At 43.3% G+C, this 13815-nt stretch overlaps 1 protein-coding gene across 2 annotated transcripts in view; it reads left to right on the top strand.

Moving 5' to 3' along the window:
* The window catches only part of LOC132394653 (butyrophilin subfamily 3 member A3-like), a 46096-nt gene extending 32530 nt beyond the window's left edge, over positions 1–13566 (top strand). For both annotated transcript variants that reach the window (XM_059971012.1, XM_059971011.1), the window contains exons 7-9: positions 1620–1646; positions 3345–3371; positions 9035–13566. In XM_059971012.1, the coding sequence (XP_059826995.1) occupies positions 1620–1646; positions 3345–3371; positions 9035–9591 (611 nt within the window). In that variant the 3' untranslated portion in view covers positions 9592–13566. The remainder of the gene's footprint in view (positions 1–1619; positions 1647–3344; positions 3372–9034) is intronic.
* Positions 13567–13815: the final 249 nt, after the last annotated feature.

Here is a 13815-nt window from a genome sequence, read left to right as displayed (position 1 = left end):
CAAGGCATTTCATAAGGTAGCCCATGCAAGGTTTACTGAGAAAGTAATGAGGCATGGGATCCAAGGGGACATTGCTTTGTGGATCCGAAATTGACTTGCCCACAGAAGGCAAAGAGTGGTTGTAGACAGGTCCCATTCTGCATGGCGGTTGGTGACCAGTGGAATGCCTCAGGGATCTGTTCTGGGACCCTTAGTCTTCATGATTTTTTATAAATGACCTGGATGAGGAAGTGTAGGGAGGGGTTAGTAAGTTTGCTGATGACATAAAGGTTGGGGGTGTTGTGGATAGTGTGGAGTGCTGTCAGAGTTTACAGAGGGACAATGATAGGATGCAAAACTGACTGAGAAGTGGCAGATGGAGTTCAACCCAGATAAGTGTGAACTGGTTCATTTTGGTAGGTCAAATATAATGGCAGAATATAGTATTAATGGTAAGACTCTTAGTAGTGTGGAGGATCAGAGGGATCTTGGGGTCTGAGTTCATAGGATGCTCAAAGCAGCTGCACAGGTTGACTCTGGGGTTAAGAAGGCATGTGATGTATTGGCAAGCGGTAATGTTGCAGCTATATAGGACCCTAGTAAGACCCCACTTGGAATACTGTGCTCAGTTCTAGTCGCCTCACTACAGGAAGGATAGGGAAGCCATAGAAAAGATGCAGAGGAGATTTACAAGGATGTTGCCTGAATTGGGGAGCATGCCTTATGAAAACAGGTTGAGTGAACTCGGCCTTTTCTCCTTGGAGCGACAGAGGATGAGAGGTGACCTGATAGAAGTGTATAAGATAATGAGAGGCATTGATCATGTGGATAGTCAGAGGCCTTTTCCCAGGGCTGAAATGATTGCCACAAGAGGACACAGGTTTAAAGTGCAGGGGAGTAGGTATAGAGGAGATGTCAGGGGTAAGTTTTTTACTTAGAGAGTATTGAGTGTGTGGAATGGGCTGCCAGCAACAGTGGTGGAGGCGGATATCATAAGGTCTTTTAAGAGACTTTTGGATAGGTACATGGTGTTTAAAAAAAAAAAGAGCCCAGTAATTTCTAAGGTTGGGACATGTTCAGCACAACTTTGTAGGTCAGACACCCTGAGCCAATAGGCTGGTCCTGGACTTATTCCCGCTTGACATGATTAACTTATTATTATATAATTACTTATGGTTTTATATTGCAGTTTATAGAGCAGTTTAGGTAAGTACACGGATGGGAGGGATATGGAGTGCAGGTTGATGGGATTAGGCTGACTGACGTTTTGTGGACTAGATGAGCTGAAGGGCCTGCTTCTACGCTGTAGACACAGAGAACTCTGTGGAGACATCGACTGCAGGATATCAACTGACCAACAAACAAAGAGAATGACCCTGTTATGTTTCGCTCCAACTGAGAAAGTGCAGTCTGGGCCTCCATTTAACATTTCTATGAAAAGATCACTTCTCCATCAGCCCAGCACCCCACGGCATTGCATTGAAATGGAGTCTGAACGTTGAGCCTGAGTCTTTCACTTATGTTCACCTCCTCTGCCAGGGAAGTAAGGTTACCCATCCTGACCTTGGGCTATCATAGAAAATGACCAATAACTTTGCACCAATAAGATTATTAAAGTATATTTTTCTTAATTTTTTTAGGCCACTGGAAACCTCTTGTTGAGTCAGGTAAGTCATAATATTTAACAGAAATGTTATGAAAAAGTTGAGGAATGTAGATTCCCTGTGCACCATCAGTTTAAACTCCTCTAAGCTGCAGAATGGTGAGAGTCAGAACAAACAGCGGCAGGGCATAGTTAGAGAGGGTGGGAAGTAGATTGGAGGGATATCACCAAGGAAGACCATCTCAGTGTTATCGTATGATAGATGTCTGAGTCAATGAGCCCTCTGGAAGCTGGAGGCCAGACATGTCCTGAGGCTGGAGGACTGACTGTGAGTGAGTGGGTGAATGGGAACGAGGGAGCAATGGCCTGGCTTTAGTGTTACTGTTGTTGTTGTTAGTGGAGGTGGTGTTGCTAGAGTTGGTGTTGGTGCTAATATTCTTGTTGCATGTGTTCTTCTGAACATTTTGGTCAAATTATGTTGGCCCTGGAATGTGCAGTGACACTGGTGGGGTGCCCCCAACATATCCCCAGGAAGTGCTGGTTGTTAACACAAGTGGAGCATTTCACTGTATGTGTCAATGTACATGTGATAAATAAATGAATTTGAATGTAGTAATGGAGGATGTTTGTGAATAAAACTGAAATGTTGAAAATAACAACAATATGATGTAAGAACATAAAGAGACCATTTGGCCCTTTGGTCTGATCCACCACTCCATCATGGATGATTTATTATCCATTTTAACCCTACTATCTCTGTGCAACATTTCACCCTGACTGATCAGGAATTCTATGATCCTTCATTTAAAAATACCCAAAGACCTAGCCTCCACAGTCGTCTGTGGCAATGAAATCCACAGATTCACCACAATCCTGCTGAAGAAATTCCTCATCGTCTCTCTTCTGGGGGGGATGTCCTTCTATTCTGAGACTGTGCCCACTTGTCCCAGACCCCACCCCCACTATAGGAAACATCCTCTCCTTCTGCCCTTTATGTGAGCCTTTCGAGATGTTAGAGATTTCATTGAGCTTCTTTCTCCCCCACCCCCTCCAACACACCCATTCTTCCAAACTCCTGCAAATACAGCCTCAGAGCCATCAAACAGTCCTCATGTGTTGACCCTTTCATTCCTGGAATCAGATTATATTTCAGTCCCTGTGCACCCATACAACTTCTGATTTTTTAGAACAGTGTCTGTGCTGGGGTTGTTTACTTTGGAAATCAGCTTCGGGTGAGACTTCAACTTTACGTGCCCCCAGTTAGTGTAATTATGCAGTCTGTTCTACACCCTTCAACCTAGTTACAACATGACCTACCTCGGTGGCGACCCAGCTAAATCCAATTTCAAATTTGATCGTTGCTCTCTCAAAGAAAAATGAAGATTAGCTTTACTTGTCACATGTACATCAAAAACACAATGAAATGTGTCCTTTACATCAAATCGAATCAGTGTTGCCCCTTAACTCAAATGATGTATTTCACTGTATGTTTTGATGTAAAATGATGAATTAGTTGTGGGCATGCTACACTGGCACCGGAGCATAACGATGCTTGCGAGCTGTGCCCAGTACATCAGACTGTGTTGGTCGCTGATGCAGAGGTGCATTTCACTTTGATTTCATGTTTCGATGTACATGTGACAAATAAAGCTAATCATAAACTTCCAATTCAAATGAAGCTTGAACATTATGAGGAGAATTGCATGGTAATTCAATGTACAGGGAAAGTTTTTCCATACTAACTGGCTGTTTTTGTTTCCAGATTGGGAGATCATGTGTAAAAATCCAGGTAAGATCTTTGATTGATTTCGATGGGTATTTTGGCTCCATCTGAGGTCGCATCAGAATCAGAGTCAGGTTTGTCTACATCTGCGGCGTATGTTGAGAAACTGTGGTCTTGTGGCAGCAGTACATTCCAATCCATCATAATAAAGAACATATAAATATATATATATGTATACATATATATATATATATATATATATATATATATATATAAGTATATGTATATATTTTGACAAATTAAATAAGTAGTGCAAACAGAGAGGGAAAATAGTTGAGGTTGTGCTCATAGGTTCACTGTCCATTCAGAAATCTGATGGCAGTGGGGAAGAAGCTGTCCCTGAATGTTGGGTGTGTGTCTTCAGGCTCCTGCTCCTCCTCCTCTGACGGCAGCAATGAGAAGAGGAAATGTCCCGGGACGTTGTGCTTCCTATGATGGATGGTACCTTTTCAAAATTCAAAGTACATTATTATCAAAGTATGTACATGATATACAACCTTGAGAGTCAACTACTTGCAGGCAGCCACAAAACGAAGAAACACAATGAAACCCACTGAAAGAAACCGCACAGAACAAAGACCATCAAACACCCAATGTGTGAGAAAAGATCAAATTCTGCAAACAGTAAAAACGTAAACAAATCACAGGTAGAGTCTCCGAAAGTGAATCCACAGCCACGGAGCCAGTTCAGCAGCACAACTGCATCACCTTTATATCTCCGTGATGGTGAGGAGGCTGGTGCCCGTGATGGAGCTGACTGAGTTTACAAATTTCTGCAGCATTTTTCCCATCCTCTGCAGTGGCCCCTCTACCAGACAGTAATGCAACCAGTCTGAATATTTTCCACAATACCACTATTGAAATTTGCCAGTGTCTTTGGGAACATACCAAGTCTCATCAAACAAAAGAAAGATAGTCATTGTCAGACAGACAGACAGACATACTTTATTGATCCCGAGGGAAATTGGATTTCGTTATAGTTGCACCAACCAAGAATGGTGAAGAAATATAGCAAAATAAAACCAGAAGTAATTAAATAATTATAAGTAAATTATTCCAAGTGGAATTTAGTCCAGGAGCAGCCTATTGGCTCAGAGTGTCTGACTCTCTGAGGGAGGAGTTGTAAAGTTGTAAAGTAAAATCCTCTTTTCAGACACCACCGTTAGAGAGTCCAGTTCCACCCCCACAACACCACTGGCCTTGCGAATGAGTTTGTTGATTCTGTTGATGTCTGCTACCCTCAGCCTGCTGCCCCAGCACACAACAGCAAACATGATAGCACTGGCCACCACAGACTAGTAGAACATCCTCAGCATCGTCCGGCAGATGTTAAAGGACCTCCATCTCCTCAGGAAATAGAAACGGCTCTGACCCTTCTTACAGACAGCCTCAGTGTTCTTTGACCAGTCCAGTTTATTGTCAATTCGTATCCCCAGGTACTTGTAATCCTCCACCATGTCCACACTGACACTTTGGATGGAAACAGGGGTCACCATTGCCTTAGCCCTCCTCAGATCCACCACCAGCTCCTTAGCCTTTTTCATATTAAGCTGCAGATGATTCTGCTCACACCATGTGACAAAGTTTCCCACCGTAGCCTTGTACTCAGCCTCATCTCCCTTGCTGATGCATCCAACTATGGCAGAGTCTTCAGAAAACTTCTGAAGATGGCAAGACTCTGTGCAGTAGATGAAGTCCGAGGTGTAGATGGTGAAGAGAAAGGGAGACAGGACAGTCCCCTGTGGAGCCCCAGTGCTGCTGACCACTCTGTCTGACACAGTGTTGCAAGCGCACGTACTGTGGTCTGCCAGTCAGGTAATCAATAATCCATGACACCAGGGAAGCATCCCCCTGCATCACTGTCAGCTTCTCACCCAGCAGAGCAGGGCGGATGGTGTTGAACGCACTGGAGAAGTCAAAAAACATGACCCTCACAGTGCTCGCTGGTTTGTCCAGGTGGGCATAGACACGGTTCAGCAGGTAGGCGATGGCATCCTCAAATCCTAGTCGGGGCTGGTAGGCGAACTGGAGGGGTCTAAGTGTGGCCTAACCATAGGCTGGAGCTGCTCCAGAACAAGTCTCTCCAGGGTCTTCAATGCCACCGGTCTGTAGTCATTGGAGCCACTGAGGCACGGCCTTATTTGCCTTATTTGTAATTACATCAAGCTGTCAGGCCCAGGCTAGACCTTCCGAAAAATAGACACACAGGAACTCGAAACTACTCACCCTTCCCCCTACTGATTCCTCAATGGTGGGTATTCTCTCAACTTCCTCTTTCTGAAGTCTAAATCAATTCCTTAGCCTTACTGACAATGAGTGCAAGGTTATTGTTGTAACACCACTCAACCAGCTGATCTGTCTCACTCCTGTACTTGTCCTCATCACCATAGGAAATAGTTGTGTCATCAACAAATTTACAGATGTTGTTTGTGCTGTGCCTAGATACACATTAATGAATGCAGAGAGAGTAGAGCAGTGGGCTAAGCACACGTCCTTAAGGTGCACCAATGCTGTTGATTGTCCACGAGGAGGCCAATGTTATTTCCAATCTGCACAGGCTTTTCGTCAAGGATGTAGTTGCAGAGGAAGGTCCAGGGTTTGGAGCTTGTTGATTAGAATGAAGGATATGCTTTTGTTGCAATCAATAAACAGCAGCCTGACGTAAGTACTACTGTTGTTCAGATGACCTAAGGCTGAATGGAGAACCAGTGAGATTGCATCTACTGTAGACTGATTATGGAAATTGGCAACTCTCAGTGGGTCTAGGTCCCTGCTTAAGCAGGAGTTGATTCCAGTTATGATCAATCTCTCAAAGCACTTCATCACAGTAGGTGTGAGAGCCACTTGGAAATTGTCATTACCAGTTCACCCTGCTGTTCTTGGACACTAGGAATATAGAGCTTAGCTCCTCCAGTCATTCCCTGACATTGGCCTGAAGTGGAATGTACACAACTACCAGAATTGTCGTAGAAAATTCCCTCAGCAGATTAAAATGATGATATTTGACAGCCACATGTTCCAGGTTGGGTGAGCAGTACTGGGATAGAACTTCCACCTTTGTGCACCACAATGAGTTAATCATAAAGCATATTCCACCGCCGCTGGTTTTAAATGGCAGAACAGTCCTGTCTTTGCAGAGAATGGTGAAGCTGCATCTAAAATGGAGAGTGGTAGCCATGTTTCTGTGACGTAGAGTACACAGCAGTCGTTCCCTGATGTCCCTCTGGTACAGTAACCTTGCTCTGAGGTCTTCAGTTTTATTTTCCAGAAACTGTACTTTCACCAGCAGGATAGGCAGCAGGGGAGCGCTAAAGCTCTGCATTTTAATCCTATCTGGGTAGACCTGCTCGGCTTCTGCAGTCTATTTTCTGAAAGGGGAAATTCACTCTTGACCTGGCTCTGCATTCTGGGATCCACCAATTATGAGTCTTGACAGAATGTTTACGTGTCTTAAAATGGTGTGATTACTGAAGTACCTCTGGCAGTGGATTTCAGCTGTCTTCAATGGGAAAATTTGACAATTCCAATTGGAGGTGCACACAAAGAGTCGCTGAATATTGGCACCATCTTGATGATCCATTTTGATCCATAAGCACCAGAAGATGTATTTGAAAAGATCCCTCTCAACCCCCATGATGGGTACTTTGTAGTTTCTGATTTAGTGCTGCTGAAGGGGCTTCAGACACAGTTGGTATAAAAGGAAACAGGATATGCACCATCTAAATGTTCCAGCTGGAATGAATGGCCAGTTGATGGCAGCTGCAGGGATGTAATATTGCCGGGAGCCAGAAATGAAAAGCTGCAACACCAGCTCTTAGTAACTCCGGGATTTCCCCTGCAGTGAGAGTGAGACCCACCCACAAATGTGCCTCAGCATCCGTCATCCTCTCTCTGCCCGACTCTTGTTGCCCTCCATTCCTTCCAGATTGCATTCTTGTTTCTATTGATCTCATTCACTGATCATGTTGCTGCACAGTCTCTTTGGATCTCAGCTGCTCAGCAACATTTCAAATGTCACCTCTTTCCAAATTATTACTGAGCTTTGTCTCCAACTGCCAGACTGTGTCCATTTTTTCCCTTGCAAGGAGCAGGAATGCATAATGCCTCATCAGTCTAAGCCCACCTCTCCTATCATTTCCTGTTGGTGACCATCTATGTCAGTGTCAGGCCACTCATCCTGAGAAGTGAGATCCTAGAACGCTGCCTTTCTATCACTCCAGGTTCCTCTTTCTCAGACTATCAGTTTAGAACAGTTGGGTCCAATTCCTGATTCCCTCCTCAAGCCTGTTTTGGAGAATTTACCCATCCCATTCATGTGTGTACCCTGGCAAAGGTATTCTCCTGGTCCAAGCTGACCAGGCAAGTATCCACCCACTCTCTTGCACGTAGGTAGTTTGTATCTCTGAGGATTGCGTAGGACATAGAACAGTACAGCACAGGAACCAGCTTCCACCACAATGTTGTGCAGAGCCAATTAAATTAGTGATCGAGTGACCAACTGAACGAATCTCCTGAGCCAACATAATGACCATATCCTTCCACTTTCCTCACTTGCAAAAGTCTATCTAAACAACCCTAGAAAGTCAGTAAATTTTATTTTTGTAAGTCATTTTCAATATGAATAAAGTATATTTTAATCCAAAAATGTATCAAGACTACAAAGTAATAGTATGAAGTGGACTGGGACTGATTGGGATTGCTCTGCTGGAGACTGACACAGTCTGAGTATCACAATGAGGAACTGCAAACAGTCCTTTCAGGTGAAGCAACAAGCATGTCCACACCATCTGTCAAAAGTGGGATTTCCAGGTGGCCAACTGTTTTAATTCCTATTCCCACATGTCAGTCCATGGCCTCCTCTTCTGCTACGATGAGATCAATTGCTCTCAGGTTGAAGGAGCAACACCTCATATTCCATCGATTTAGCTCCAACCTGATGGCATGATTATCAATTTCTCCAACTTCTGGTAACTTGTTCCCCATTCCCCTTCCCTCATCGTCAATTTCCTATACTGGCCACATAAATAGATTTAAATTATTCATTTATTCTCCTCACCTGCCTTTCACTCCTCCTGGGTTCCCTCTTCCTTCCCTTTCTCACAAGTTCCGCTCTATTCTCTATCAGATTCCTTCTTCTCCAGCCATTTACCTTTATCACCTATCACCTCCCACCTCCTTATTTCCTGCCACTCCCCTACCCACCGACTTCACCTATCAAGTTCTTGCTTCCCTGACATCGAGTTTCCTGTCTGATCCTTCGCTTACTGACCTGGTGCTCTGGTTCCCAGCCCCCTGCATAACTGGTATAAACCATCCTGAGTAGCATTAGCAAACCTGGCCAGGATATTCCCATTTCAGTTCAGGTGCAACCCATCCATCTAGTGCTCTAGCCTAATTACAGGACAACTTTTAAGACGACCAATTAAGCTACTAACTGGTTAATGGGGAGAACGTACAAACTGCTCCCAGACGGCGCTGGAATTGAATGCTGAACTCCGTAATGCCCTGAGCTGTCATAGTGGTGAACTAATTGCTATACTACTGTGACAAATATGTAATTTGATAATAAATTTGCTTTGAATTTGATGTCTTACTTGAATGTTGCTGCTGGTTACTCTCAGCTTAGAACCTACATTATAACTGTTATCAACTTTTCCTATTTCTTGCAGCCTCTATAAAACTGGACACAGAAACAGCACATCGACAACTGGAGATATCAAAGGATCAGAAGAGTGTGAGACTGACGAACTCCCAGACAGATGTTCCTGAAAATGAGGAGAGGTTTACAGCCTGGGAATGTGTGTTGGGATCAGATGAATTCACGTCAGGGAAACATTATTGGGAGGTAGAAGTTGCGGGAAATCACAAGTGGTCTCTGGGAATTGCTGGAGAGAGTGCAAATAGAAAGGGTGACCTTACATTAAAACCAAAGAATAAATTCTGGTCCATTGGGCAAAATGAGAAAGAAATCCATGCAAACGATAATGATAAATCGAATATCTCTTATCAAGAGATTCCCAGGAAGATAGGAGTTTATCTTGATTATGATACAGGGGTAGTTTCATTTTACGATGCAAACACCAAGTCTTTCCTCTACACATTCAATGAGAAATTCTCTGAGAAGCTTTACCCTTTCTTTCACACAACACATCAGAAGAGATGGCTGAAAATCTGTTCCAAGCAGGAAACAAAACCCAGTAATCATTCTAAAAATAATGTCATTTAACACAGCAGGTCTGTGCAATATGGATCAAGTATGTTTGGCTGAGAAGCTGGGGCAGGGCAGGGCTCGGGTTCTTGGATCATTGGGATCTCTTCTGGGGGAGGTATGATCTGTACAAAAGGGGTGGGTTGCACATGAACCTGAGGGTGCGGCCAATATTTTCGTGGGTGGGTTTGTTAGAGCTGTTGGGGAGGGTTTAAACTGATTTAGCAAGGGGGTGGGAACCAGAATGAAGGGACTCAGGTTAGGACAGATGGTAAGAAAGCAAAGATAACATGCAGTCAGACTGTCAGGAAGGGCAGGCAGATGATAGGACAAAACTGCAGTCAGCAGGGTGAATATCAGTGCATTAGGGGAGCAGAATCAAAAAGGGTAGCAAATACGGTACTCAAAGTGTCAGATCTTAATGAAGCGAGAGTAAGAAATAGGGTGAATGATCTTGTTGCACTATTACAAGTTGTCAGGTATGAAGTTGTGGCCATGACTGAATGGCGGCTGCAGTTGGAAGCTGAATGCCCAAGGTTACACGCTGTATCAGAGGGATAGGAAGGTAGGCAGAGGGGATGGAGTGGCTCTTCTGGTAAAGAATGGCATCAAATCAGAAGAAAGATGTGACAAAGGATTGGAAGATGTTGAATCCTTGTGGGATGAGTTGAGAAACTGCAAGGGTTAAAGGACCCTGACGACAATTTTATGCAGGCCTTCCAACAGTAGCTGGGATGTTGAATACAGATTTCAACGGGAAATTAAAAAAAGGCATGTCAAAATGACAATATTATGATAGTCATGAGAGATTTAAACCTGCAGGTGTACTGGGAAAATTAGGTTGGTAATGGATCTCAAGAGAGTGAGGTTGTTGAATGCTTACAAGATGGCTTTTTAGAGCAGTTTGTCATTGAGCCTATGAAGGGATCAGACATACTGGATTGGGTGCTATGTAATGAACCAGAGGCAGTTAGGGAGCTTAAGGTAAAAGAACCGTTAGGAGCCAGTGATCAAAATATGATTAAGTTCAACTTGAAATTTGATAGGGAGAAAGTAAAGTCTGATGTAGCAGTATTTCTGTGGAGTAAGGGAAATTCCAGTGGTATGAGTGAGGTGTTGGCCAAAGTAAATTAGAAGGAGCTGCTGGCAGGGATGACGGCATAGCATAGCTTGAGTTTATGGGAAAAATGAGGAAGGTGCAGGACAGATGTATTCCAAAAACAAAGAGATACACAAATTGCAAAATTGTACAACCGTGGCTGACATGGGAAGTCAAAGCTAATGTAAAATCAAAAGAAGGGGCATACCACAAAGCAAAAATTAGCCGGAAGATAGATTGGGAATCTTTTAAAAACCTACAGAGTAACTAAAAGAATCATTAGAAGTGGAAAGATGAAATGTGAAAGCAGGCCAGCAAACAATATCAAAGTTGATAGTAAAAGCTTTGTCAAGTATGTAAAAAAATAAAAGAGAAATGAGAGAGGGTATAGGACTGCTGGAAAATGAGGCCATAGAAATAATTACGGGGGACAAGGAAATGTCAGATGAACTAATTGAGGATTTTGCATCAATCATCACTGTGGAAGACACTAGCAGTGTGCCAGGTGTTGTAGTGTGTGAAGGAAGAGAAGTCAGTGCAGTTACTATTACAAGGAAGAATATGGTCAAATTCTGGAATACCTGAGGGTACATGAGTCACCTGGAGCAGATGAAGTGCACCCTAGGGTTCTGAAAGAGGTAGTGTTAGAGATTGTGGAGGCATTAGCAATGACCTTTCATAAATCATTGGACTCTTGCGTGGTGCCAGACAGCTGGAAAATTACAAATGTCACTCCACTCTTTAAGAAAGGAGGAAGGCAGCAGTAAACCTGACCTCAGCGGTTGGGAAGATGTTGGACTCAATGTTAAGGATGAGTTTATGGACTACTTTGTGACACAGGACAAGATAGGACAAAAATCTTGCCTGACGAACCTGTTGGAATTCGTGGAGGAGATTGCAAGTAGGATGGATAAAGGAATGCAGTGGATGTTGTATTTTTGGACTTTCAGAAAGTCTTTGGCATGTTGCCACACCTGAGGCTGCTTACCAAGTTAAGAGCCCATGGTATTACCGAAAAGTTACTAACATGGTTAGAGCATTGGCTGATTGGTGGGAGGCAGCGAGTGGGAATAAAAGGATCCTGTTCTGATTGGCTGCCAGAGGCTAGCAGAATTCCACAGGGGTCGGTGTTAGGGCCACTTCTTTTTATGCTGTATATCAATGATTTAGATGATTGAATGGATGGCTTTGCTGCCAAGTTTACAGATAATACGAAGATTGCTGGTGAAGCAGGTTGTGTTGAGGGAACCGATAGACTGCAGGAGGACTTAGTCTGATTAGGAGAATGGGCAAGAAAGTGGCAAATGAAATACAATGTTGGAAAATGCATGGTCATGCACTTTGGTAGTAGAAATAAATGTGCAGACTATTTTCTAACTGGGAGGAAAATCCAAAAATCTGAGAGGCAGAGGGACTTGGGAGTCCTTGAGCTGATCACCTAAAGGTTAACTTGCAGGTTGTGTCAGTAGTGAGGAAGGCATTGCAATTTTATCATTTATTTCAAGAGGTCTGGAATACAAGAGCAGGGATATGTTGCTGAGACTTTATAAGGCACTGGTGAGGCCTCACCTTGAGTATTGTGACCAGCCTTGGGCTCCTCATCAACGAAAATATGTACTGGAATTGGAGAGGGTCCAGAGGATGTTCACAAGGATGATATCAGGAATGAAAGGGTTATCATAGAAGGAATATTTGATAGAACTCAGTCTGTACTTGCTGGAATTTTGAAGGATGAAAGGGGATCTCATTGAAACATTTCGAATGTTGAAAGGCCTAGACAGAGTAGATATGGAAAGGATGTTTTCCATCATTCAGGAGTGTAGGACAAGAGGGCACAGCCTCATGATAGAAGGACACACATTTAAGATACAGATGCGGAGACATTTGTGAATTTGTGGAATTTGTTATCACATGCATCTGTGGAGGCCAGGTCATGGGTGTATTTAAGGCAGAGATTAATAGGTTCCTGACTGGACATGGCATCAAAGATTACAGGGAGAAGGCTGGGGAATAGGGCTGAGGAGGGGGAAACAAGGATCACCCTTGATTGAATGGTGGAGTAGACTCAATGGGCCAAATGGCCTAGTTCTGCTCCTATGTCTTATAGCCTTATGGTCTTATAAATATGTAAATATGGGAGTTCGTTGAGCAACACACACAAAAATGCTGGCACCATCTGTGGGTGGGAGTAGATGGGTGACATTTTGGACTAAATCATCATCAGGAATAGAAAGGAGGGAGGAAGACAGAATAAAAGATGAGGTGGGGGAGGAGTACAAACTGGCAGGTGATCGGTGAGACCAGGTGAGCTCATATTCCATCTGGGTAGCCTCCACCCTGACGACATGAACATCAATTACTCTAAATTCCAATATTTTCCCCCTCCAACTTTTCTTTTTCTCCATTTCCCATTGTCTCCCCTTTTACCCTTTCTCTTCTCTTCACATCATAAAATTAAGGTAACCAATAGAAAACAGTGAGGTGATATTAATGATAGATTTTAAATATTAAAGATCAGCTTCATTTGGTGCACGTACATTGAACCATATTCACTGTACTCAGTGATGCGTTGTTTGAATCACGGACCAACTGCTGTGGCGGCAGCAACACATGCTACTAACCCCATCCCATACATCTCTGGAATGAGGTAGGGAACTGTATCAAGACTGATGAAGCGTCTTAGCCCAAAACGTCGAATGTTTACTCTTTTCCATAGATGTTGTCTGGCCTGCTGAATTCCTCCAGCATTTTGTGTGTGTTGCTTCATCGAAACTATCACTTATTTTATTATTCTGTTTCACAAAGTTTACTGCCTCCTGTGCAAGCAACAGTAAGATCCTATTTTATAAATCAAAATAAACTTTATTAATAATAAAAATAGTTAGAAAAATAAACCATGCAATGTCTTTAAATTCTTACATTCATAGTCAATGCATTACACATTGTTTATTGCATTCCTTACAACCATTAGGAGTGGGCTGTTAACTGCTACAATAATTGAAGAGCTTTCTCATCCAACCCAGACTTGTCCTGTCCAGTAGGGGAAGAACTCTATATGGTACCATGTTGAGGGCAACATCAGATGTGTTTTTGCCCCTGTTGTTCAAGGACTTCCCCACTGTGACCCATCTGACTCACTCCAT

Source organism: Hypanus sabinus, chromosome 5, assembly GCF_030144855.1.
Source record: "Hypanus sabinus isolate sHypSab1 chromosome 5, sHypSab1.hap1, whole genome shotgun sequence".
In the NCBI taxonomy this organism is placed as follows: Eukaryota; Metazoa; Chordata; class Chondrichthyes; order Myliobatiformes; family Dasyatidae; genus Hypanus; species Hypanus sabinus.
The sequence above is the reverse complement of the archived record's forward strand: the minus strand, read 5'-3'. Positions and strand labels throughout refer to the sequence as shown.